Source organism: Dipodomys spectabilis, unplaced genomic scaffold (genome assembly GCF_019054845.1).
Source record: "Dipodomys spectabilis isolate Male_0828 unplaced genomic scaffold, ASM1905484v1 ptg000187l, whole genome shotgun sequence".
In the NCBI taxonomy this organism is placed as follows: domain Eukaryota; kingdom Metazoa; phylum Chordata; class Mammalia; order Rodentia; family Heteromyidae; genus Dipodomys; species Dipodomys spectabilis.
Window position 1 is genome coordinate 4,184,881 of NW_024870864.1, and position 27,222 is coordinate 4,212,102.

The 27,222-nt window shown below is 42.4% G+C and overlaps 1 protein-coding gene across 1 annotated transcript in view; it reads right to left on the reverse strand.

Annotated features, from left to right (window-relative positions):
* Positions 1-10,387: 10,387 nt before the first annotated feature.
* Positions 10,388-27,222, reverse strand: part of Cracdl (CRACD like) — a 71,413-nt gene continuing 54,578 nt past the window's right edge. Inside the window, exons 8-10 of the mRNA XM_042695364.1 lie at positions 13,395-13,582; positions 12,038-12,182; positions 10,388-11,169 (exon numbers count right to left, since the gene is read on the reverse strand). Of these exons, the coding sequence (XP_042551298.1) occupies positions 11,030-11,169; positions 12,038-12,182; positions 13,395-13,582 (473 nt within the window). The 3' untranslated portion in view covers positions 10,388-11,029. The remainder of the gene's footprint in view (positions 11,170-12,037; positions 12,183-13,394; positions 13,583-27,222) is intronic.

Here is a 27,222-nt window from a genome sequence, read left to right on the forward strand (position 1 = left end):
GAACATTTTCTAAAATAGACCACATTTTAGGCCACAAAGCAAAAACTTGTCCAAATTCAGAAACATTGAAGTTATACCTTGCATTCTCTCAGACCACAAGGGAATAAAATTAGAACTCAACACCAAAAGCCACCAAAGAAAGTCCGGTAACACATGGAGGCTGAACAACACACTGAATCAAGAGTGGGTCATGGAAGAAATTAGAAAGGAAAATTCAAGTGTTCATGCTATTCAACAAAAATGAGCACACAAATTACCAGCTCCTCTGGGACACAGCAAAGGCAGTATGCAGGGGCAAGTTTATAGCTCTGAAGTTCCTACATCAACAAATTGGAGAGATCTGAAACCAACAATTGAATGAGACATCTGAACCTCCTTGAAAAAGAGCAGCAAGATAAACCCCAATCCAGTAGACGGAAAGAAATAATTAAAATTAAATCAGAATTAAATGAATTAGAACCAAAAAAAAAACAACTATAGAAAGAATCAACAAAACAAAGAGTTGGTTCTTCAAAAAAGTTAACAAAATTGACAGACCCTTAGAAAATCTTATCAGAAAAAGAAGAGAACACACCCAAATAAATAAACTCAGAGATGAGAATGGAAACATCACCACAGAAACAACCAAGGTTCAGAACATTATAAGGGATACTTCTCAAAACTTGGCAGAAATGGACCTTTTCCTAGCAAATATTGACATACCAAAACTAAACCAAGATGAGTTAAACCATCTTAGCAGGTCCATATCAAGCACTGAAATAGAAACAGCAATAAGAGACCTCCCAGCTAAGAAAAGTCCAGGACCAGACGGTTTTACAGCAGAATTCTACAAGGCCTTTAAAGCAGAGCTCACACCAATACTCCTCCAACTCTTCAATGAAATTGAAAGAGAAAGTTCACTACCGAACTCATTCTGTGAAGCCATCATAACCCTCATCCCAAAACCAGGCAGGGACTCATCAAAGAAAGAGAATTATAGACCCATTTCTTTGATGAACATTGATGCAAAACTTCTCAACAAAATTTTGGCCAATCGACTTCAACAATTCATCCAAAAATCATACACCACGATCAAACAGGATTCATTTCAGGGATGCAAAGCTGGTTCAATATACGCAAATCAATTAATATAATTCATCACATCAACAGGAGCAAGGATAAGAACCACATGGTTATCTCAATAGATGCAGAAAAAGCATTTGACAAGATGCAACACCCCTTTATGATGAAGGTTTTGGAAAAATTAGGAATCCATGGAACATTCCTCAATACAATAAAGGCTGTATATGACAAACCTACAGCCAGCATTATACTTAATGGTGAAAAACTAAAGCCGTTCCCTTTTAACTCAGGAACAAGGATGTCCACTCTCTCCACTTCTCTTCAATCTAGTATTAAAATGCCTAGCTATAGCAATAAGACAAGATGCAAACATAAAGGGGATCCAAATAGGGAAAGAAGAAGTAAAACTCTCCCTCTTTGCAGATGACATGACCTTGTATTTAAAGAATCTCATAGACTCCACTCCCAAATTACTCAAGCTGATTCAAAGCTTTGGCAAAGTAGCAGGGTATAAAATTAACCCCCCCAAATCAATGGCTTTTCTGTATGCCAACAATGAGAAAAGTGTGGCTGAAATTAGGAAAGCAACTCCATTTGTAATAGCCCCACAAAAAATAAAATACCTAGGAATTAACTTAACCAAAGAAGTGAAGGACCTCTATGATGAAATCTTTAAAAACTTGAAAAAGGAAATCAAAACAGAACTTAGAAAGTGTCAAAAACTCCCATACTCCTGGATTGGAAAGATCAACATTGTGAAAATGACAATACTTCCCAAGGCTATCTACAAATTCAATGCGATACCTATCAATATTCCAACCTCATTCTTCAAGGAAATAGAAGAGGCAATCCAAAAATTCATAAGGAACAATAAAAGACCCCGAATAGCAAAAACGATCTTCAACAGAAAGAACACTGCTGGAGGAATATCAATACCAAATTTAAAGCCATACTATAAAGCCATAGTAATCAAAACAGCTTGGTACTGGCACAAGAACAGACCTCAAGACCAATGGAATAGAATTGAAAACCCAGAAATGAACCCGCAGACCTATAGCCATCTAATCTTCGATAAGGGAGCTAAAAAAATAGAATGGAAGAAAGACAGCCTCTTCAGTAAATGGTGCTGGCAAAATTGGTTAATCACTTGTAGAAAACTAAAGCTAGATCCTTATATATCACCCTGCACCAGAATCAACTCCAAATGGATCAAAGACCTCGGAGTCAAAGCAGACACTCTGAAAACATTACAGGATGGAATAGGAGAAATCCTAGGTCTCCTTGGCACAGGCTGAAATTTTCTTAATAGAAACCCAGAAACACAACAAATCAAAGAAAGGTTGGACAAATGGGATTGCATGAAGTTGCAGAGCTTCTGCAGGGCAAATGACATAGCTAGCAAGATCAATAGAAAGCCCACGGATTGGGAGAAGATCTTCACTAGCCATACAACGGACAAGGGTCTCATATCTAAAATATACTTGGAACTCAAAAAATTAAATCCCCCAACAACAAATCCTCAAAGAAACAACTGCCCAATAAATAAGTGGGCTAAAGACTTGAAGAGAAACTTCTCTGAAGAAGAAAGAAGGATGGCCAATAGACACATGAAGAAATGCTCAACCTCCCTAGCCATAAAAGAAATGCAAATCAAAACAACATTGAGATACCACCTCACCACAGTTAGAATGGCTAGAATCAATAACTCTAATAACAACAGATGCTGGAGGGGATGTGGACAGAAGGGAACCTTACTGCATTGTTGGTGGGAGTGTAAACTTGTTCAACCAGTTTGGAAAGCAGTGTGGAGGTTCCTCAAAAGACTCTACATAGAGCTCCCCTGTGACCCAGCAATCCCAAGTTTTGGCATTTACCCAAATGTTCACAAATGTTTACACAAATGTTCACAAACCAACCCAGATGCCCCTCAGTAGATGAATGGATCAAGAAAATGTGGTGTATATACACAATGGAATTCTATACCTCCATCAGAAAGAATGACATTGCCCCATTTGTTAGGAAATGGAAAGGCTTGGAAAAAATTATATTAAGTGAAGTAAGCCAGGCCCAAAGAAACATAGGTCCCATGGTTTCCCTTATTTGCAGTATCTAGTATATGTCTGAGTCAAGCAGAAAAGTTCAGATAAGGTGATGTTGGGGAAATGAACCCTAAGATATGTATTCAAATGTTTTTTTTTTCTTTCATGCGATTGTTTCTAACACATTTATAAGATTATTTCTTTGTTGCTTTGTCTGTCCCTCCCCCACAGTACAACCCCTGCTTTCACTGTATTTGATGTCAGTATAATTTGTGGAGGGGAAGGGGAAAACAAGTCATTTAAATAGGGATAGAGGTGGACCCATTGCAACAATGAGATGTACAAGTCGTTATGTTGAAAATGAATTTTACAACTTTGGTTGGGGGGGGGTGGGGAGGATTGAGTGGGGGGGGGGCGGAGGGAGGATGGGAAGGGATGGGAAGGGGAAACAAAGGAGGAGGCTACAATGCTTGATAAGAAATGTACTCATGGGGGGAGGGGGGGAAGGAGAAGGATTGGGATTGGGGGGGAGGGGGGAGGCTGGGAAGGGATGTGAAGGGTAAACCAAAGGAGGAGGCTGCAATACTTGGTAAGAAATGTACGCATTATCCTGCCCATGTAATTGTAACCCCTCTGTACAGTATGTTCACAAATAAAATAAAATTAAATTAAAAAAAAAAGAAAGAAAGAAAAAAAAGAAATGTACTCATTATCTTGCCCATGTAATTGTAACCCCTCTGTACAATATTTTCCCAATTAAAAAAAAATCCAAAAAAAAAAAAAGCAGCAAAGAAAGAAGTATTAATGACCACAAGTATGGTATCAACATTATAGGCACTTCCCTGTGACTGGCTGACTTCCCTGGGAGTGAATCGTTCTCAAGTATGTCATGTCATACAGCAATGTTTTGGGTTACTTAGCATCACATGCCACCCATTGTTACCTCGGTTACCTTCTATACAGTAGCTCTCTTTTCAATTTCTAGATTTCAGTGACCTTACTTCCTTCCCTCATGCTCCACTTCATAAAGAATCTACCACCATACATATAGCACCACAGTCGGGGACCAAGTCTGTAACACATGGACTTTTCTGAGATATTCAATACCCAAATTGTAACAGACACAGAAAAATGAAAAAAAAATATGAAAGAAATCATTGTATTAGTTACCTATATGCTGCCATCAATGCAGTGGCTTTTGTTTGGGGGGGGTGTCAGTTGTGGGGCCTGAACTCTGGGCCTGGACACTGTCCCACAGCTCTTTAGCTCAAGGCTAGCGCTCTATCACTTGAGCCACAGCGCCACTTCTGGCTTTTTCTGCTTATGTGGTGCTAAGGAATTGAACCCAGGGCCTCATGCATGCAAGGCAAGCACTCTACCACTGAGCCACCTTCCCAGCCCAGTGTGGTGGCTTTAAAACAATAAGCAATTATTACATAAATTTCAGTGGTCTGGGTTATAGAACCACCTAGCTGAGCAGTGTGGTGTGTGAGCTCTATCAGCTGGGCTGCTGTCATCTGACAGATCAACGGGGCTAGGGGTGCCAATGCCAAGGCAAAATATTCAATCGGTGCAAATGGTTGACAAAAGTCCTTGTCTAATACACATGAGAGAACCACATGGGCCTCTCCACAGAGCGAATATTCTCAAGACATGGGGGCTGACTTCCCTGGGAGTGAATCGTTCTCAAGTATGTGATGTCACACAGCAATGTTTTGGGTTACTTAGCATCACATGTCACCCACTGTTACCTCTGCTACATTCTATACAGTAGCTCTCTTTTCAATTTCTAGATTTCAGTGAAATGAAGTCATGACAGGCCCAGCAATGGGCCTATTTTTTAATGGAAAAATTTCAGAGATTTAACTTGTACTCCCACCAAGCTGAACAGAATGAGAAATCTGCTCCCTCCTGCTCCCTCCCGCCTGTGAATCATCCATTTGTCTAGCGGATCCATGCTGTACACCTGACACACCCATTAGTCAGTTATGTAACTGATTTGATTTGATTAGCTGCTATGATGGTACAGTGTTTATGTCAAGTTGCCCTTATTTTACTTAACAAATGTCCCAAGAGTGATGATGCTGGCAATTTAGAGATGCAAAGAGAACCTTTAAAATGGTTCCTTTAAGTGAAAAGGTAGATACATAAGAAACAGCATACCTGAGGATTGATACTGTATGTAGTATCAGTAACAATTGAAAACAGTAATTAGAAATGGGTTAGGGCTGGGTGAGATGCTCAGACCTGTAATTCCAGCTACATGGGAGGCAGATTGGGAAGATTGCAGTTTGAAGCCAGATTGGGCAAAAAGTTAGAGAGACCCCTTTCTCAACACAGAAGCCTGGTATATAGTGACACATGCCTATGATCTCACCTATATAAGAGGCTTGTAGGTAGGAAAAATCAGTCTGAGGGGTGGGTGAAAGAGATGAGTGTTTATTCTGACTCATCCTCCAAGAAAGGGGAATTAAACTCCACTTTTAGAAGAGAGGACGGTTAAAGAATTTGTAGGTATATTTTAGGCCTACTGCCTAAATATTTAAATTTCAAACTGCCACTATTAATTTACCTTGTGCACATGAGGAGCTCTGGCTAACCTCTGGCTAACCAGATAGCAGCCTGGCCAAGCCAGAGACAGGAGCCACAGGAGGAGGACAGAGCAGGGTAGAAAAAAAAAATCTTCAGGGTGTTGGCATTTAGCCCTGTAAAATGGATGTTCTGAGAAGTGTGACAATGCAGGATGTGTGCAGTCATAAGAACTAAGAACCACAGATCCTGTTTGAAGCATTCATCAAAGGCTTGGCTTGAATAAGATGGGGAAGGTTTCTTCAAGGCATCTATTTAGAAGAGGTTCTCTGTTAAGTTGCCTGAATTGGCATGTGACTGCAGGGTAAAGCAAGACTGATGTGCTTGAGACAACCAAGAGAAATTTGTCTTGCTGCCAGAGGCTGGAGCTACAGCCCTAGGAAGCTGGAGAGGGTCACATCACCTGCCAAGATGTGTCCTTCCTGGGACTCCAACCCCCATATTTAATTGCTTTGACCAAGACAAAGAATGTCAGGTGTGCAGGGAAATGCACAGTCTGCAAAAGGGGACCACATTCTGAGGGGAAAAAGGAACCAATCACCATGAGTTCCAAGGGTTGAGGGGGCCGTGAGTGTGGAAGGCCTAGAATCATGAGGGACGCTTTGCATTTCCCCATGCATCCAATCTGCTAGCACCTAAGAAGATTTTACATAGCTCTTCTGAGATAAAAAGGAAACTATGGGATACAAACTATATATGCTGCCAACGTTCTCAACATCCAAATAACACCCTCTATATGAAAACTCGAATAGCAGTATATGACCAAGTCACCATCACTGTGTGCTTAGCAGATCAAATCATGGGGCTCAAGCCAGGTGGCTCACTCCTGCATTCTTAGCCACTCTGGAGGCTGAAATCTGAGGACTGTGGTTTGAAGACAGCTTGGACAGACAAATCCAGAGACTTTTATCTCCAATTCACCACCAAAAGTCTAGAAGTAGAGATATGGCTCATGTGGTCACACACACACACACACACACACACCAACCAGGTAGATCCCAACCTGGACAGCTGTTCTCTTTGACACTTCTTTTTTGCCCTCTCTTGTCTGCTTCTTCTCTGCTTTGTAGATCCTTTGTATAGATGCTCTTTTTGTGGATCTATAGGAGAGGCCAATCCTAGATCAGTCTTGGCAGTTTTCTCTCCTCTTTCAAGCTCTGAATTCTTTTTTATTTTTTTTTTTGGGGGGGGGCGTCCAGTCGTGGGGCCTGAACTCTGGGCCTGGGCGCTGTCCCTCAGCTCTTCAGCTCAAGGCTAGCACTCTACCACTTGAGCCACAGCGCCACTTCCGGCTTTTTTGTTTTTGCTTATGTGGTGCTGAGGAATCGAACCCAGGGCCTCATGCATGCAAGGCAAGCGCTCTACCACTGAGCCACCTTCCCAGCCCTCAAGCTCTGAATTCTTCTAGCACCTAAATAGTAGTGACTCCCAATTTTATAACTTCATCTCCACCTGGTATTTCCAGCTAGATGTCTATGGGAAATGCCACATAGAACATAACTTCTCTCTGTAGATTTCACTTTCAGCCCCCTCATCTGTAAATAATATCCCACTCACCCAGGTGTTCCAACCAAACAAATGCCTATCTACCTACCTACCTACCTATCTGTTGTGCTGGTACAGGGACTCAGACTCAGGACTTCATACTCTTGCTCAGGTGTGGCTTACTTAGCCACACCTCCAGCCCAATTTTTTGATGGTTATTTTGGTGATGGAGTCTCTGGGACTTTTCTTCCCTGGCTGGCTTCAAGTCCTGGTTCCTCACGTTTCAGCCTCCTGAGTAGCTAGGATTACAAGTGTGAGCCACTGGAACCCAGCTTCTACGTATCATCTTTACCTCCATCTCTTCCTTCTCACTGAAGAGGATAGATCAGGGGAAATGAAGCATGGGACATAGTAGCCAGGAATTCAGAGACAAATATTGTATTAATGAAGAGCTTCATTTAAATCACAGAAGAACTACTTCTGTCTTAAGCCTTGCATTCTTTCATAAGCTGTAACCTTTAGTAAAAACAATTAAAGTTTCTCTTTCTCTCTGACCTTGCCTGCATGTCCAGCTGATTACTGACACTTTAGTATAGCAAAACAACTCCTTCAGACAAAAATAGTGTTTGCTGAGAGAAATATTTACCTCAGGAATGAATACCTGTCTTAAAAAGCTGTGATAGAATTAATCTTTTCCCTGCCACCAACTCAAGTTAGTAAGAAAATCCCAACTAATCAGTGACTCAAGTTTATCAGGCCAACCTTGATCTCCAAGTCCAGCTGATACAACAGAGTAAGGATGAGGCAATGCACCAGGACCTAAGACAAAGGGAAGCACTTACGCTAAGGTAAATGAGAGCAAAACCTCTAGTAGGTTCACTTTTTCACCACAAATGCCTGTGGTATGAGAGCATTCATTACACCCAGGTTTGGATTGTGTACTATTTTTCTTTCATTTTGTTTGACTAATACACTTTCTTTTCCCTCTTCTTAGGAGCCTCCTATCTGGAGTATCAGAGGCCACCATACCTGGTAACAATTACACTTAAAACACTAAATACCTTTGAAGCTTGACGATCACACTGCTTTTAAAATGTGGCGGAACCTTTTCACTTCATTCTGCTTCCACCATTACTCTAGGCAGGTCACCATGCTAACCTTTATAATGGCTTTACCTCCTCAGCAAGACCTTTCAACTTAGGCTCAAGTAGCTTTTCTGCCAGAACCAAGTGCCATTTTACATCATCACTGTAATTTATTACTACTTTTAATTTTTTCATATTTTATGTCTATTATGTTCCCTCCCTCCAAAATAGGTGTGCCCCAAGGATAAACCATCATCCATTTTCTTCTTGGGGTACCCAAGGCTCTGACAGAGTGCCTACACAGGTTTGAAGCACTGCACTGTTCAGACTAGTGCTCATAACTCAAGATCACAAGACAGAAATCCCCTCACATACTGTCTAGGCCTTCTCAGGAACTGAAGGATGAGGATAAAGGTAGTTACTAGGAGGCAATGCAAGATGCAAGCTTGTCTTCAGGATAGAGCAGCACTCAAGGTCAAGTTCAATGTTCTCTTGCCTTGTTGTCTTTGAGGACACTGATTCACACATGCACTCAATGCATTTTAGAAATAGGAATGTCAAGCTTGGTGTAATCTTAGGGAGGCAGATTGTGTTTCCAGCACTGTCTGAGTAAAATAGTTTGTAAGACCATATCTCAACTAATTAAAACCTGGTATGTCTGTTATTCCAGCTACATGGGAAAGTGTTAAGGAAGAGAATCTATGTCCAAGACAACCTGGGCATAAATGGGATACCCTATTTTTTCAAAAGCAACAAGGGCTGGAGGTGTGGAAAAGTGGTAGAACACTGGCCTAGCAAGCTCCAGGCCCTGGGTTCATTCTCCAGGGCCACTGAAAAATAAAGAAGTGAATAAATAAGAGACAAGGATGGAATGTCACCCTGGGGTAGGACTTAAAAACATAGGTTCTGGAATTACTGTCTTACCATGGGGTCTTAGACAATGATCTTAATGTTAACATGCCTTGGTTCCTTCAGAGTGGACATAAGTACTTACCCTAAGGACCGTAGAGAGGATAATAATATATAAAGTACCCTGAATGAGTCTGGCTCAGTAATTACTGTTCATCTTTCTTCTTAGAAAAACCATGCAGGGAGTAGCAGCTGCAGAAATGTTTACCAGTCAGTGAATTCTCTTAGTGTCCTAAATATCTGCATTGTGCTAGCTCACCTGGTACCAGAGGAAAAGAAAACCACATCCTGAAACGCAGAGACCCAACATGACTGAAAAAAACTAAATACAATCTTCTTGATCTGACAGTGAAATCTACAGCCTCTAAAATAATCTCCTAACAGAGGAAATAATGATTTAGGATAATTGTAGCTGAAATGACTTTTTCTAGTTAAAACTATTCATGTTTAAGCTTTAGAGCAAGGCTAGATGGCATTTTTGTATAGAACATATTCACCATGGAATTTGGTATTGATGGTCTCTAAGAGAATGTAATTAATAATTCAATTTGGCTAGGGGAGAAACTGTCCCAGGACTTTCTCAATAAAGGTAGACTCAATAAAGTCATGTAGTACTAACAGCTAGAAAATAATTTTCATGAAAGTAGGAGCTATAATTAAAATAGTAGCCCTTAAGATGCATCAAAGCAAATCAAATTATAGTATGATATTGTACTGATATTGATCAGAAATGTACAATTCCTGCAGAGGACTGGCTTGTCCAAGAGAACAGTTTGGAACTGTTGATTAACAATGAAGAGATATTGTACAGAGATCAAGTACAATTCTAGGACAACCAAGTATCTTCTCCTGACTAGCCTCAGCACTTCCTGCATTTTGGGGGTTCATAGTAACTAGTACACCCTAACCCGGCCATCAGAGAAATGTGCAGATCATACAAATCATTGCTTCAGAGTGGTAACTTTCAAGGAAGTGTTATATATCCCCTGAATTATGCCATAAAGATGAAAAGATAAAAAAATACATTTTCTCAATTTTATTAGAGGAGGGAGAACCTCAAAACAAAACTCAAGAAACCTCAGATTCTCAAACTAATCCAAGTGAGATTTCCAACGAATATGAGGGAAGTCCACACAGCCCCCTGGAAACTCTAGAGGATGTTACCTGTGAATAGAAATAACATTTACACACACAACGAAGGCATGTTTGAAACCTTTTATTAAACAGGCAATGCATTGTGCAATGGGTTAAGGACACAGATGCCTAGTGGAAAAAGTTTAAAAATTATTTTTGGAAACAGTCTGTGAATTGATAAACCCTGCTGTGTTCCTTCCTCTCCTCCGAGCAGCTATCTACAGGAAATCCGATTGCTTTATGGCTGCTCTTAGGAACAGCATCTCTGTTTTACCATACATGTCATGCCTAGTAGTAAACACATAAAGATGACGGGGTCCACGGGCAAGACAGTGGCCAGAGACCCAGGCTCATTGCAAGTCGCAGCGCAGATACTGGCTTTTTCTGGTCTCCCAAGGGCGTCCAATTTATGCATTCCTGCTTCCGTTCCATGTCTGCCCTGTCCAAGGACTCTTTGCCAAGGGACTTCTAAAAGGCTCACATTCATACCTACCCATTCCTGACTTTTTCAATGCTGTTCTTGTCTGAGGCCCCTCCAGCCCAGGGTTATGGCTATGTGATTGTTCTCATTATTTTGCTTGGTTCTTTCCTCTTCCCAAGTTCTTAGTACCTTGGTGATAAAAATTAATCTGAAGTTTCACAGTCTGTCTGCCATGATTTATTGGCAGTTTTAAACTAAGTGGTCTGTCAACACAGTGGACCTTCTTCACAAGCACACCTGCCAATCTATTTTATGATTTGAGGCATGTCACTCCAAGCTTGAGATTTCTTTCTGGCAAGTTCCATCCAGGATGGCTGGTCTGCACTGGCATAACTGGCTCTCTTTAGCTGATGCAACTCCTTCTCCGTCATCGCTGCAGCCTGAGCTGCTAGAAGGGAGACAGAGCAAACAGAAAGATGAGGCAGGAGTATGGGTTTTCATTTAATCCCTTCCCATTTCTTTAAACGTGTCAAGTCTTGACTGTGTTCCCTAACAAAAGACATCAATATGCAAATGTGTAAGGAAGATTTTTGGCATAGAATATGCAATTGATGTGATTTTAGAAGGCTTAAGAGCAGTTTTAAACAGTTTTGGCAATATAGGTAAGCAAGAGACATTCGGAACTGAACCGGCAGGAATGTGGGTGCAGGTGGTAGGTTGCACAACGCATGAATACACTTAACTCTTACTCCACGGTCCATCTAAAAATGGTTAGGAAGGTAAATTTCTTGTTTTGTATCTTTTACCACAGTGAAAAGTATAAGATGAAAGGAGTCTTGGGGATAGAGTGGAGCTTAGTGATAGAGCCTATACTTAGCAAGACCTTGGTTTGATCCCCAGCCCTACTAAAAAGCTACTGCTATGAATGCCAGTGTAGGAGCTAGATACAAGAAGATACATATTTACGATTCCATTTATAGAAAATGTTCCAAAAAGGCAAATCTTATGGAGACAGAGAGTCGATTAGTGTTTACCTAGAGCTTGGTGTGGGAACATGCAAGTAGGCATAAGGTTTCTCTTCAGTGTGAGGAAAATGCTTCACACTTAAGAGTCCCACAAGGGTGGATCAACTCTGCAGATTCATATTCACTGTAAAGACATACTGAATGGTGCTTTATGGTTATGTAAATTATAGCTCAATATAAGCTGTGTGAAAAACTCAATGTGGCAAGTAATTCAGCAAAACAAATCCGAACCACAGGGAGAATCCAGGTCAATGATTTCAGTGTATTTAATACATGCTGATGTCATACCCAAGTTCTGATGTGACAGTGAGATTCCTCTTTGCAGCCCCTCCTTGAGACTGAGCTTTGCCCCCTGCCTTTGGGTCACGGCGGGCTTAGCTGGGGTCATCAGGAAAGATTTGCTGCGGACAAAATCAGCCTGCTTCACGGGCTCCTATGATACAAGAAAGACACACACTGTCCAGCCACATACGCAGAGAGGAGCAAACACATCCAAATCGAATGAGCCACAAAGTGTCTGTCCAAAATAAGTCATGCTGCTGCCATGATCTGAGGGGCGCTCTAGTGTGTCAACTCACTGAGGCATAGCATAGTACCGGAGTTCAGACCAGGCTAATCCTGGCCAGCACATGCATTGTGGCTTCTGTGTCCCTACATGCCCGTCTCCAGGTGTTGTATGTGAGGGATTCCATGGGGAAGTAAAAGTGGATTTAGTTTAAAAATAACTTGTGAGTTGTTTTTTGAGCCAGCACTGGGGCTTGATCTCTGGGTCTGGTGCTGTCCCTGAGCTTTTATACTCAAGGTTGGTGCTCTAATTTGAGCCAGAGCTCCATTTCTGTTTTTGGGGTGTGTAGTTTATTGGAAATAAGAGTCTCATGGACCTTTCTACCGGGGCTGGCTTTGAACCCTGATCCTCAGCCTCCTGAGTATAGCTAGGATTACAGATGTGAGCCACTGGGATACAAGGCAGTTTTGTGACTTTTATGACATGTGCTATAAGTTGGTTGACATTTCCTTTCTAAAGTCCCTCTGAGGTCTGGATGTAGGTGCTACTGCAGGTTCAGGCTACCTTTCAGAGATTTATCATGGTAGCTTCTGGAGCACACAAAACCTCTGAATCTCGGTCTGTACCTAAGCATGGTTGTTTGGGTTGGTGAAAGCTGTTTTCAGACCAGAGTGCCAAATGGAACCCCAGGTTCAGGCCTTGCAGCCCCTGGTAAGGAATAAAGAGACTCAGTGGGCAGCTGGTGTATCAGCATGAGCGGGATCGCTCATTGCTACACAATGAGATGGAGCTGCTGACAGTGTCACTGGGTGTCTAAGCAAGAAGTTATTTTAGCCTCCTTCCATTTTTCCAGATGCCGAGCTGCGTTGCCTAGGAGGCAGGGAACAGTGAGCTGCCTCCACTGCCTGAGTGATGCGCGTGCTCCTCTGCATGCCTAACAGCCCAGCATATGCCAAATGGGCAGACTGCTCCAGCATGGAGGCTGCCCCCTGGCACATTACAGACCCCCAACCACACACCAGCAATCAGCACAGGTGACAGACACTATGGTGCCCATGAGGACCTGCAGTGATCATGAAGGTCCTCACTTCACCCCAATCCTGGCCACCTGCTCCTTCCAGAATCCATGGAAAAAAGCACCTGGGCTTTCTCTGGTGGCTTGGCTTGCTTTCCTGTCTCTGGCTTTGTGATCTGCACCCCAGGCTTGTCTTCTTGGTGGGGGGTCTGGTCTGGAGCACCCCGCCGCTTCTGCCGGGCCATGGTGATCCAGGGTGGGTTGGGCTGTCCATCCACTGTAGAACCTGTTATTGCAGGAGGCAGACCCTTTTCTGTGGGCAGAAACACAAGGTTATGCAATACAGTCCTGCTCTGTCCTCTTCAATTTCACCTCTGACCTTGTGTTGCTCTGGCTCCAAGTGGCAGGGGCAGGGGAGGAGAGCTGTCTGGGAGCTCTCTGGTCAAACTATTATGTATGTTTTCAATGGGACTTTATTTCTAAAGATGCATCAAAGAGATTATGCTCCTCTGGCCTGAGCCACAAAATATTAAATACAACTACTCCTCTAAGGTCAATGAACATTTTAAAGTCAACTTCCTCTTGGAAATCTTCCTGGAAGGAGATAAAAATGCAAACATAGATAAGATTTCTTTAATACAATTCTTGTTTGAGATCAGTACACACTGCCTGGTTCTCAGAAGCTATAGACACACTATTGTCTTTATCTTAACAACTGCAAGCATAACCTTTCCTTTGCGGAAAAATGGCTCAATTTACAAGGTCATTTCATGTTTTGCTCCTTGTCTGGAATATTTCTTGGCATGGAAGGGGCGCCAGATGGCTGTGTGTTTAACATAAGCTGTATTTCACATCTTCCACTCTCAATGAGAGTTTCAGCATTCTCATAGCCTCACTTGGAGTTCATTCCCCCCCTTCCCCACACCCAGTACCAGGATTTGAACCCAAGGCCTTGTACATGCTCAACTTGTTTTCTGGGCTGGTACTCTTATCACTTTGCCACATTTCTAGCCTGAAATTTTTGCTGGTTATTTTGAAGATGGGCCCTCACAAGCTCTTCTGCTGGGACTGGTCTCAAACTATGTATGATCCTTCACAGCTCAGTCTCATGAGTAGCCAGGATCACAGGCAAGAGCCACTGGTGGCTAGTCCTTTATTATTTCTCCTCTTATCATCCCCTCCTTGTGTGTGCAGACAAGGCTGGCTACCTTACTATGTTTGCATACTGAAGATAGGAATTTCAAGGTCACAAGATGTGGTTCTGGAAAGTTCTTTATACCATATATTTGGGTCGTTCTATTTAAGCTAAAAGAAATATTTGTAGTGCTGGGCCTTGAACTCAGAGTCTTGCACTTTCTTACTTGGTGCCCTACAACTTGAGCCACATCTCCAGTCCTATATTTTGCTGGTTATTTTGAGATAAGATCTCATAAACTTTTCTGCTTGGGCTGGCCATAGACAGTGATTCACCCCCCCTCAACCTCCCAAGTAGCTAGGTTTGTAGGCAGGAGCCAATGGCATCAGCTTCTAAAAGAAATAGTTCAATAGTAGAGAAGGTTATATGGATGGCATAGCCAGCATGGGTTAAGACTGCAGTGGGAGGAGGCCCTAAGGAGAAGCTGAGGATCCAAGGCTGGACCAGGGAAGGGCCCCAGTGGACCAGGTAGCAGGCTGACATCTCATGGGGACTGATGCAGCTCATCTTCCCCCTCCCTAGTTTCTCATGGGAATTACAGTCTTTCCACACAACATTGGAAAGGCTATGTTAGGAAAGAGGTAAAGATGTTCCCCCTTGTATCAAGAGACTATTCCAGCATTCGATTCCAGGCACCAGTTGTGCTGTCTGTCTTTGGTAGCAATGCTTTCAGTTAAACTGTGTGTGGAACATCTAGGTATGCATACAGACCTATAGGTGTAATTAAGCTCTGTAGCTATATCACACAGAGGCAGTGTTACTTAGTACAGGGTCAGACATATGACCAAGATCTCATGCCAGTCGTTTTATCTCCCTTTGGCTCATGCTTTGCCCTACAAAGTGTTGGACATTCTCTGTTCTGTGCTTTCTTCTTTTCAACCTTCTTCCCTGTTAGCAATGTGAATGGGTTAGAGGGACTCACCCAGATTCTCTTCTAACCCTTTAGCAAAGACTGTCCAGGACCAACCAGTATCCTGCGCAGAAGAAGCTGGAGCAAGGTATGAGGGTGAAGACAACCAAGAGGGAAGGAGAAAACCCACAGCAACCTAGTTTGGTTCACAGAGGCCTGAAATTCCACCTGTGGTCTATCAACATGTGAGCTTAGAAAGGAGTGATAGGCTGGGCATTTCCTACCATGTGACATCTCAGAGAAGTTGCACCCTTGTCCTGGATAAGCATGGCACAGTGTTCTGTGGCACTGGCAGGGGAGGCCCCTCTGATCTGCACCTACTCGGCATCCACTGTACACTTGGCACCCACACTGGGAACTGGGCTGTGGAGTCTGAGCTAAACTTAATCTGGGTAGAACAAGAGAAGGGATGGAAACACAGGAAATGTGTAGGATAAAGCAGCCTTCAAGATTTTCAGGATCAATTGCTTCTGAAATTAAATGTGCTTAAGATGTTATTAATCTTAGGATAATGTAAATGTGGGTTCATTTCAAATGAAATGAACACATTCCTTTGTTTTTCTCAATATGCAGACAACCTTAAACTCTTGGGGCTATGGCTAAAGGCCTCTGACATCTCAATTTCTCCTTTCTAAATGTCAAGGAATTTAGGCTGTCAGTATGCCTGGCATTTGCAACCAACAGCCTGTGAGCACATCACAGATGGGGACTATGTCAGTATTTGTGTGCAGGTCTGGAAGAGATTCTTATAGAAGGCAATCTGCCCAGCTGTAGAACAAAGGTGGGTAGACTCTTGCTGAAGGCAATCACTCTAGGTACTGGAGTGCTCAGAAAGCTCATGGCAAACAGTTTAACTTCACAGGAAAAGAAAATTAAAAAGAAAATTTTGAGGTTAAGAGAAGATTCTCTAAGTTATTGTTTGTCCTTCAAATTTCTTCCTTCTCCTTACACACTCTAGAGCCTTAAGGATTTATTTTGATAAGGTATAATGTATAAGCAACAACTTTAGAGAGAGCCTGTCCTCTGGGCTGAGTTCAGTAGGCGGTGGTAATGAGGAATATCTCCTCCCTGGGGCTGTGCAGCAGAGCAGTTAATAACTTGCCCTGGGGCTACTAGGGCCAGGTTTAAGGTCTTTGGCTAGCAGCTGACTTGTGGACAAATTTTTAGACCTTCTGGAAGACTCAATTTTAATGTAAAATGAGGAAAACAGCACACCTCCAAGGTGTGGTGGTACATTCCTCTAATCCCAGCATTCAGGACACTGAGGTAGGTTCTTGAATTCAAGGCTAGCCTAATGCTAAATAGTAAGAATGTGTCAAAACAACAACAACAAAAAAAAAAAAAAAACAAGAGCTGGGACTATAGCTCAGTGGTAGAGTCTGGCTCAAGGTTCTGGGTTCAATTCTGAGAACAACAATGCAAATATTCAATGAGATAACGTGCCACCTGCACAGGGCCTGCCCTGTGTGTGCTTTAGAACATGAGTTGCTGGCACGACCACTGCTGTCTATTTTCTTGTCGCTCATGTTATTTTAACTGCTTGAGGAAGTATGCAGATTTTGGCCAAGTCTCCCTCCAGGCCTCATAGACCAGTGTGCCTTTGAACAGGAAATGAATCCTAATTCCCTTCTCTTGGTAAGAAACTATATAGGGAGTGCTGAGTAATGATGCGGTCTCTTGCTAGGGCAGACAGCAAACTCTAGTTCCTGAAGTTAGTAATCATAGCAGTTCTTTAAGACCGTGCTTGTGTGCCGTATGTGTGTTTATCAGCCTGGAAGCCTCTAAAGGCAGATCCCTCATCTTTGTCACCTCTAGAGCCACTGTGTTTAACATGGCAGGTGGTGGGGGTACAGGGTATGAGGACCATCAGGGTGTGAAGAAGGCTTCTCTGCCCTACTACCCTGCAGGGCCATGGAGAAGCCTGGTACATGACACACCATTGCACCATGGAGTCATGTCACCCAGCTCAGCTCTCTGTCCCCATGAATAGCACTGTGTGTTATGGAAACCCTGGTAGGGTTGGGTGTAGTAACATATTGCCAAGGATGGTAGCCCTAGTTTCATCCATTGTCCCCGAACCATGCCCATTTATTACTCTTTCATACACATACCCGACAAGAGACAGAATACCCTACAGAGGAGAACCACAGTTTCCAGATAGATTATTTGGCATTATAACTGGTCTATCTGTATTCAGGACGACTTATAACTATTCAAAAAAATCTCCAATATGGCACAATTTCTAGAAAGACCACTTCATCAGACAGAGACATTTCATCACTTCATTTTAATTCACTGATTAGTAGTGGTTATTTTTCTCCTTTCCTGTCTTTGTGGTACCTATTATGATCAGCCTCTGTTTCATTGTTTACCCAGCTGTGGGGCCTGGGTGAATAATACCCCATCTGACACCTGGGGTGTGAGTCTGGAAGCTGGGAACTGTCAAGAGCACAGTCTTCTGAGGGAGAGGCCATGAAGTCTAGGTTATAAACACCAATGGCTGCCTGCTCTGTTGGACAAAAACATAATATATAGGAGTATCTTTTGCATCTTGATCACAGGGTGTGTGCTGTCTTCTTTGAAGTAGCATTTCTTTTCAGAAAAAAATTAATCCTTTATCCTACCCATTAGAACTTGCTTATCCTCATGGCATGGCTTCATTTTTGTGCATGTGTGCTCATGTTTGTGTTCCTTAGCCTGGCACTGTGGTGCAGGGTATGTTCAGGCCACTGCAGGACAAAATGATGCCAAAAGGACATACCTTTAAAGAAATAGTCCTGGAGAAATTCAACATTTTCTAAATCTGAAGTGGAGAGATCTGGGTCTGGGCAGTACCTCTTGGCCACATGGTGGATGGTAGGATCTGGCATCTTGTCTTCTTGGTGGGGGAGGGTGAAGCCCCCACCTCCCAGGTGAGAGGCTTTCCTGAATCCCTGGAGGCAGGGGCAGGGACCTGGATGATAGGTTACTAAATTTGTTGGTCTAGTGCCTAAGACTGACTGGTTTCCTGTGATTCTGCCCCCTGTCCAGACCCTATTTAGGCCCAGACCAGCTCAGGCACCATTATGCCATGCCACGAGACTCCATGTTTGTGTCCTGTCTCCTGTTTCCTGGCTTTTCTCTGGTCACTGTGGCATCCCGCTTCAGCCCTCCATTGGAGCTGAGTTGGTTTGTTGGTATTGTTTTTGTTCTTTCCTCTCCAGCCTGCAGAGCTCAGTTTCCTAAGTGTTAAATGTATTTGCTGGCTGCTTGTCTTTGAGGCAGGAGGCAACCATGCAGTCATCAACCTTTTAATAAAGACTCCAAATTTGGCCTCTCAAAATGTGGCTTCTCTATTTTCTCCTGACTGGATTTGTATCTGATTTACAGTACAAAAAAAACCAAATCTGACTTAATCAAAATTTTTATTATTAGTGTGTGTGTGTACGCACATGTGTATACATGCATGCAAGTGTGTGTGTGTGTGTGTGTGTGCTGGTGCTGGGCCTTGATATCAGGGCCTGGGCACTGTCCTTTAGCTTTTTTTGCACAAGGCTGGTACTCTAACACTTGAGCCACAGCTCCACTTCTGGGTTTTTGCTGGTTAATTGGAAATAAGTCTTATAGACTTTCCTGCCTAGGCTGGCTTTAAATCTCAATTGGCAAATCTCAGCTCCCAAGTCACTAGAATTACAGCTGTGAGCCACCAACATCACCCCCTCCCCACTAAATTATTCTTTATCATACTTTTTTATTTGTTTGCTTTCAGTACTGGGGATTAAACTCAGAGCCTCACACATGCCAGACAATTGATTTTTAAATTTAACCACCAAACTAAAACTCCAGCCACCATACATTTTCTTTTCAAGGGAGAGAATTTTGATAGGAGTGCAGCCAAGAAAATAATCTTTCTTTTTCCACTGTCACAGCAAGAGTTTTTCAGTCCACCTGGTTCCAGGAACAGGTCATCCAGTGGAATCAATCTATACCGGGTCTTCCCTCTCTACCAAAGTCTCTCAATTTCCTGAGTATTAAAATGCCAACTATCTTAGCCAGTGCCAGGAGTTAAACCTGAAAGAAAAAAGCAAAAAAGGCCCCCTTTGCTATGTTTCTTCTTAATCTTAATAGTAATTAGAATATAATAACAATAATATAAGATCCTGGGGGCTGGGAAGGTGGCTCAGCAGTAGAGCGCTTGCCTTGCATGCTTGAGGCCTTGGGTTCGATTCCTCAGCACCACATAAGCAAAAAGAAAAAAAAGCCGGAAGTGTTGCTGTGGCTCAAGTGGTAGAGCGCTAGCCTTGAGCTGAAGAGCTGAGGGACAGTGCCCAGGCCCAGAGTTCAGGCCCCACGACCGGACCCAAAAAAAAAAAAAAAAAGACCCTGGAAAAGGAAAAAGACATTGCCAGGGTTCTCCCTTTGTTTCCTAATTCCTGTCTAAGCTTCCCTCTGGGAGAGAAGGCCACAGGTGACACTGTCCAGGGTTGCTCCACAGAACAAACTGCAACTACTCCAGTCAAACCCATCAGGGAAGAGAAGATGAGAGACAGATAATGGAGCTTGTTCACCATGAGGCTCAGCAGGCGCTGACTTTAAATGTTCTTGGGAACATCCTTGTTCTCACCTGGAGTCCAAGTATCTCCACCTGCAAGTCCTGAGACATCGCGCCTGGAGACACAGGGGCTGCATGGGGAAAATGTATATGAAGGGAAGGAGGAGGGTCTTTCACAATCAGTGATTCTCAGCTTGCCTAAGGCTGGTATCAGAGGCATCAGAGTAGTATTTTTTTTTGAGGGGGTGGGATGCTGGTACTGGAACTTGAACTCAGAGCCTCATGTTCTCCCTTAGTTTTTTCCACTCAAGGCTAGCACTCTACCACTTGAGCAACAGCTCCACTTCTGGTTTTCTTTGCTGGTTAATTGGAGTTAAGTCTCAGAGACATGGCTGTCTAGGCTGGCTTTTGAGGAACAGGTAGTTGACTCCAGTGGGCAGTTAGGGGTAGAAGGCAACTGGAATAAAGGCTCACATGGTGAGAAACAAAGGATGTGAATCATCTTTCTTGTTCCTGCTAGTTATAAGTCCAGGCACATGTCCTTAGATCAGATGCAAAAGCAGGAGGCAAGCTCTCCCAGGATGAGCAACCAGACAAAAACTCACATCCAATCAGAAAGGCCTTGGACGCTGAGTAATCACTGCTTAACAAATCAAATGAAAGATACATACTCTTAGATGGAGGAGACTAAGGACCAAATACCTCACTGAAACAGCCTTGGACTTTCTTTCTCATGGGATGACAAGGAGGCTCCTCCCCACTTAGGAAGCCTGATCATTCTTTCTTTTTGGTCTTTCTTTCATGGTTTTATTTTCACCTTCAAATATATTTACTCTGGTTAACTTATACACTTTCCTGTCTTTTTATTTGTTGAAGGGCAGAGAAAAGGACCTGAACATCCCCTAGACAGTATCACTCTGAATTGAATTCTCCACATCTCAGCCTCCTGAGTAGCGAGGATAACAGATGTGAGCCACTAGTGCCCGCAAAGAAGCAGTAACTTTTAAGCATCTCGCTTCTTTCATAAAATTCCTTCTTGCTTATGAAAGTACAATGTTGGTACAAACCAACTTGTACCAACATTTTATCCTGGATAAAACAGGATAAAATAGTTTCCTATAAAGTCAACAACCCAAGAGAACTATGTAAAAACTTAAGCAACTTCTGTCCAATCTTTCCCTGCTATGCTGGCCTCTAAAAAAATGCATGTTCAAAGTTCACCCCCAGGTTTTTTATACATTCTCTCTGGAAAAAGGGCCTGCTCAGTAAAACTAAGATGGCAGTAACATCACCAATTCTCACAAGTAGTTAAGGCCAGGGCAGTTTCTTCTATAAACACAGCCCAGTCGTGTCTCTGTCAGTTCTGGGTCCTCAGGTGCTGCCCTTTTAATCTGGTGAGGATAGGGTGTGTACCTAGGGGATCTCCAGAATAGACATGTGATTTGTATCCTAGAGACACATGAGGCCTCAGGCATGCTGCAGGGTTTTTATTAGGCTTCCTGCATGAAGAACTTCATCTTTTTTTTATAAAGGCCTTTATGGATCTATTGTCTGTCCTGCTTCACACAAACAGTTATGGGTCGATAGACATGCACAGAGTCTACATTGGCTCTCAGGTCAGGGCAGGAGTTAGGCTGAGTGATTTTTACCACACAATTCCTGCTTTTAGTGCTTGCCTGAGGCTTTATATCAACATTTAGAGCATTCTGCAAGTGAGAAAGAGCTCTTTACAGAGGAAGCTCCCACTCTTAAAGACACGAGATGAAACTGTGTCCTAATCACCTCCAAATTAAACCTACCTAATGCCATTCATTTTCATTTTCCATTCAACAAATAGTCATTCCTTATAATTGGCTGATTCTCTACATGCATTCTCACTAATAGGTGTTTGCAGCCCAACTCATAATACTTTCCAGTTCATCTGTACACAGGGACTGGGCTACAGAAAATCTGAATGTTAATTTTCCTAGCCACAGTTAAGCAAGAAGACATTGCTATTTTGTATCAGCTCTCATGATGAATACAAATGTTCTTTTTGTTTGTTTTTGTGTGCCAGTCTGGGGTTTGAACTCAGGACCTAGGCACTGACCCTGGGCTTGCGCTCTCTTTCTCCCCCTACTCCTCCCTCCCTTTCTCTTCTCCTCTCTCTCTCTCTCCCCTCCCCCCTCTTGCTCTCGCTCTCTGGTAGAACTCTACTACTTGAGCCACAGCTCCACTTCCAGTTCTTTGGTATTTAATTGGAGATAAGAGTCTCACAGACTTTCCTGCCCAAGCTGGCTTTGAACAGTGATTCTCAGATCTCAGCCTCCTGAGTAGCTACGATTACAGACATGAACCACTGGCACATGGCTACTACTGTCCTTTTTGTGCCATATTTGGGATTAATTCTTGGTGATTTGACCATTTTAAGTGTCCCCAAGTGTCATGCTGAAGTGCTGTTTAATGTTTCTAATGTTCCTTCCTAAGGAGGCTGTGATGTGCCTAACAGAGAAAATATATATGTTACATAAGCTTTTCACACATGAGTTGTAATGCTGCTGCCTGCAAGTTCAGCGGATAAACAATACATATTAAGAAAGATGCCTTTGAACAGAAGTACAAGTAGAGCAGGTTATATACTGACAGGTTGATACTGGGACCAGAGGCTTACAGGAACTTTGCTTTGTTCCTTAACCTTGAAATTCACTAGGCTGCCCATATATCATCTTTGTCCTTCTCTACATTTGTATTCTCAAAAAAAGTTAAATGAAAACAAGTAGGGCACCAGTGGTTCACACCTATAATACTAGCAACTCAAGAGGCTGAGATCTGAGAATTGAGGTTCAAAGCCAAACCAGGCAGAAAAATCTGTAAAACTCTAATCTCCAATTAATCAGACAGCCAGAAGTAAAGGCATGGCTCAAGTGGTAGAGCACCAACTGTGAATGAAAAAGGCAGACTAGGAGCATAAAGCATTTAGTTCAAGCCCCTGTACTGGCGCACTTGCGCATATAAATACAGACACACAATTTTAAATCAGAAGACTCACTAGGTTCTTCATAGTGATAAGAAGAGAAGCACAGCTGCCTGTCCATACAGAGAAATATGGCAAGTTCCACCACAAAGCTGTTTCCACACTGCAGTGAGCTAAGGTGAGGAACAAGCTAAGGGCTACACTCCTCTTGGTTGGCAGTTTCTTCCTAGTTTTCCATTTTCCCCCATTCACCTCACCCCCTCAGATTCAATTATATCCACATGCCTTTTTGGATTTCATGCAATCTCCCTCCTCCTGCTTCTGTACCCAAATAGGCAAAATCAAGGTTTCTGTTGATGTTGTTTTGTGCTGGTCCCAAGGCTTGAACTCAGGGCCTGGGTGCTGTCCCTGATTTTTTTTGCTCAAGGTTAGCACTCTACCACTTGAGCCATAACTTCATTTCTGGTTTTTATAGTGCTTAATTGGAAATAAAAGTCTCACAGACTTTCCTGCCTTGGCTGGTTTTGAATCACATTCCTCAGATCTCAACCTCCTGATTACAAGTACAAACCAGCAATACCCAGTTGTTGTTTTTTTTAAAACTCTGTGCAGGGGTTGAAGCCTTCCACATACAACAAAATCACTGTACCACTGAACTTCTTCAGCTGGATTTGGCTTTTCTACAAACAGATCTACTTTACAGTCTTCTGGCAAAATGGTGCTCTCAAGGAAAACAACTAGGGAATCTGCAGCCACTTCCAGCCATGCAAATGAATCACCATGGCCAAATCTGCTCTTGTTTCTCAGTTCAGAAATCATAGCTAGGGGCTTTTTGGCTGATTCTTCTGCCTTTCCAGCCTCAGGCTAATTTTTAGCTCATTTCTTCCCTGACCTGCACATTGCTCACAATCTTCAAAAACACAGTCCCAGTAGGTGTTTACATCCTAGGAGGTAAGAGTCAGTGAGGGCCAGGGTGGTCTTTTCTATATGATGGTCTGTTTCTATGAAATAGCTGACACCTATTCGTACATGCAATGAACACACAATTAAACCTCAGTAGCTATTAGCATGACATCATGGATGAGTCCAGCCTGGGGAAGAAGGCTAACAGAGTCAGGCTTCTCAGGAGGAAGGCCTGTTCATCATGTAGGGGTGGTCAGTCCCGTCCAAGGGCTGGGATTTGCTTTAGGTGTCCAGAGGAAAAAAATTCTGTGAGCTTTTCCCCAAATGGTAGCCTTAGAGTTTGCATTGTTTCTTGCTCTCTTTTCAACTGTGGTTTAGGGCTGAGTAGTTCATAGGTAAAATGTGTTGGGAAGGCATGTATATAGAAAAATCAACACACAAATCATATTTATTTGGATTTGTGAAAGAGGGAATAAATGTGCTGGGACATATATTGGGGGCCATCCCAAGGACAGATACTTTGCCAGGCTCTTGTGCCAACCTCCGGTGCAACTACCTAACCCTTAGTGTGAAAAAATAGGCAGACTCTAGTGGCCCAGTCCAACCCCTTCACCTTAGTGGAACAATTGAGCAGCCAGGCCTGAGTTGTCAGTGGAGGAGTTCAGTCAAGAGCACATCTCTTCAACTGCTATTGCCTGCAGAACTCAAGCTACACTCTCAGAAGAAGGTAATGACTCAAGTCCACCTCTGACCAGACAGCTGGTCTCCATAACCTCAGAGACATAGCTGGGATCTTAAAAGACAGGGATGGAAAGGTACTGTCATTTGAAAATAGCTTTGATATACAGCAGAAGAATGGACAAAAACAGAGAGGGGAAACTATTGCATTGAATGATTTTCCCTACAAGTTAATATGTATACAAACACTTCATCTTGGCTTCCTCCCCATTTAACTTACTGATTGAGTGGCAAATAATAGTTATACAACCTTAGCTCTACTGACATCTTGGGTTGAATGTTTACATTGTGGAGACTGTTCTGTGTACTGTAGAAAATTCACCATCTTTCTACCTACAAGAATCTGACAGTGTTTCCCTCCTCCTGTGCTCACCCATTGTGACAATGAGAGCTGTCTCTAGATATTGCCACATGTCTACTGGGGAACAAATTGCCTCAGTTGGGATCCATCTCATCATGGTTTAAGAGTGCAGAGCATGGACCACCCAGTCCATCTCTGGTTCCAAATTCACTATATAACTTTTGGCAAGTTCTTCAACCTAAACTTCCCATTCAACCTATGGGATTACTGTTGGAAATTAGCGTGTAAAGCATTTAATGTAATACTTGCCACTTAGTATACTTTAGTTGTGGCTGTCATCTGCTCATTTACATTCACCAATGTCCAGTGCAACCAGGGGGTTCCACTGCTACAAATTTTCACTCATTTCCCATTGATTCTGTGCCCTACCCTCAGATGTATATGAGTATACATTGTACTGAGGTAAGCAATACAGTTATCTGAAAACAAAAAGACAAATTAAGGTCTTTTGTTTCCGTATCTTTGGAGTTCATTTATGTGTGTGTGTGTGTGTGTGTGTGTGTGTGTGTGAGAGAGAGAGAGAGAGAGGCACTTGGTTATTACAACTGGGTGATTTTCTCCTAAGACTATCCTCTTTTGTTCTCACTTATATGGGTGTCTAGAATCCTGTATAATATGGGTGTCATATCCCATTGCATTTTAAATCTAACTTCCACATATCAGGGAGAAGATGCGTGTCTCTCTGATGTTGGCTTACCTCATACATGATTTGTTCTACTTCTATTTCCCTGCAAATGACATTATTTTATCCTAATGGCTATGTAAAATTCCATTGTATATAGGTACCACATTTTTTTGGATCCATTCATCTATTGTAGGGCATCAAGGTTGTTTCCATAACTTGGCTATTGTGAGTTCTATTGGCTAATATTTTATTGAGGAGCTTTGCATCTGTGTTCATCAGAGACATTGGTCTGTAGTTCTTTTTTTGTTGGATCCTTACCTGGTTTGGGGATGTGTGATATTGGTTTCATAGAATGAGTTTGGGATTGCTCCCTCTGCTTCTATTTCATGGAAAAGCTTGAGGAGTATTGGTATTAGTTCTTCTTTAAAGATGTTAAAGGACTTCACAGTGAATCCATCTGGGCCTGGACTTTTCCTTGTTGGAAGACTTCTGGTTACTTCCTCTATCTCGTATGTTATTGGCTTATTTAGTATGTTATTGTTTTATTTAGTTGGTTTATATCTTCTTGGTTCAGTTTAGGAAGTTTGTGTGTTTCTAGAAATTCATTTTTTTCTGCTAGGTTTTCTTTCTTTATTGAGTATAGATTTTCAAAGTAATTCTTTAGAATCATTTGGATTTCTTGGATGTTTGTTGTAATACTTCCTGTGGCATCTCTGATCTTACTGATTTGAATCCTCTCTCCTTTTTTTGTTAATCTTGCAAGTGATCTATAAATATTATTTTTTCAAAGAAACAGCATTTGTGTCATTGATTTTACATATAGTTTTTCATTTCTACCTCCTTGATTTCTGCCCGAATCTTTGCTCTCTCTCTACATCTAGTAGCTTTTTTTCCTGCCTTTCCAGCAGTTTTAATTACACCATAAGGTTATTTACTTGAGCTGTTTTGGTTTTATGTGTTTGCTTAGGGCTATGAACTTTTCCCTCAGCACTGCTTTTGCTGTATCCCAGAGGTTCCATTGTGATGTGTTTTCATTTTCATTGAGTTGTAAGAACTTTCTAATCTCTTCCTTAATTTCTTCTGTGACCCAGGTGTTATTCAGTAGTGTGCTGTTCAGCCTCCATGTATTTGAGTAATTTCTACAGTATGTTTTGCTGTTAAGAACTACTTTGAAGCCAGGGGCCAGTGGCTCATGCCAGTAATCCTAGCTATTCAGAAGCTGAGATCTGAGGATCACGATTCAAAGCCAGCCCAGGCAGGAAAGTCCATGAGACCTTTATCCTCAATTAACCACCAGAAAACTGGAAGTGGCACTGTGGCTCAAGTAGCTGAGTGCTAGCCTCGAGTTGAAGAGCTCAGGGACAGCGCCTAGGCCCAGAGTTCAAGCCCCACAACCAACAAAAGAAAAGAAAAAGAACTAGTTTGATTCCACTGTGGTCAGATAAGATGCAAGGGATTATGTCAATCCTCTTGTATTTGCTTAGGTTATTTGTGTGAACTATGATATGATCTATTTTGGGGAATGTTCCATGGGCTACTAAGAAGAATGAGCATTTGTGGTTGGGTGGAAAACTCTGTAGATGTCTGTTATGTCTCTACTTGGGTTATGGTGTCATTTCATTGATTTTGTTTAGGTGACTTGTCCTTTGGTGAGTGTGGGGTCTTAAAATCTCCCACTATTATTATGTTTGGGTCTATCTTGTTCTGAAAGTCAGAGTATTTGTTTAATATATCTAG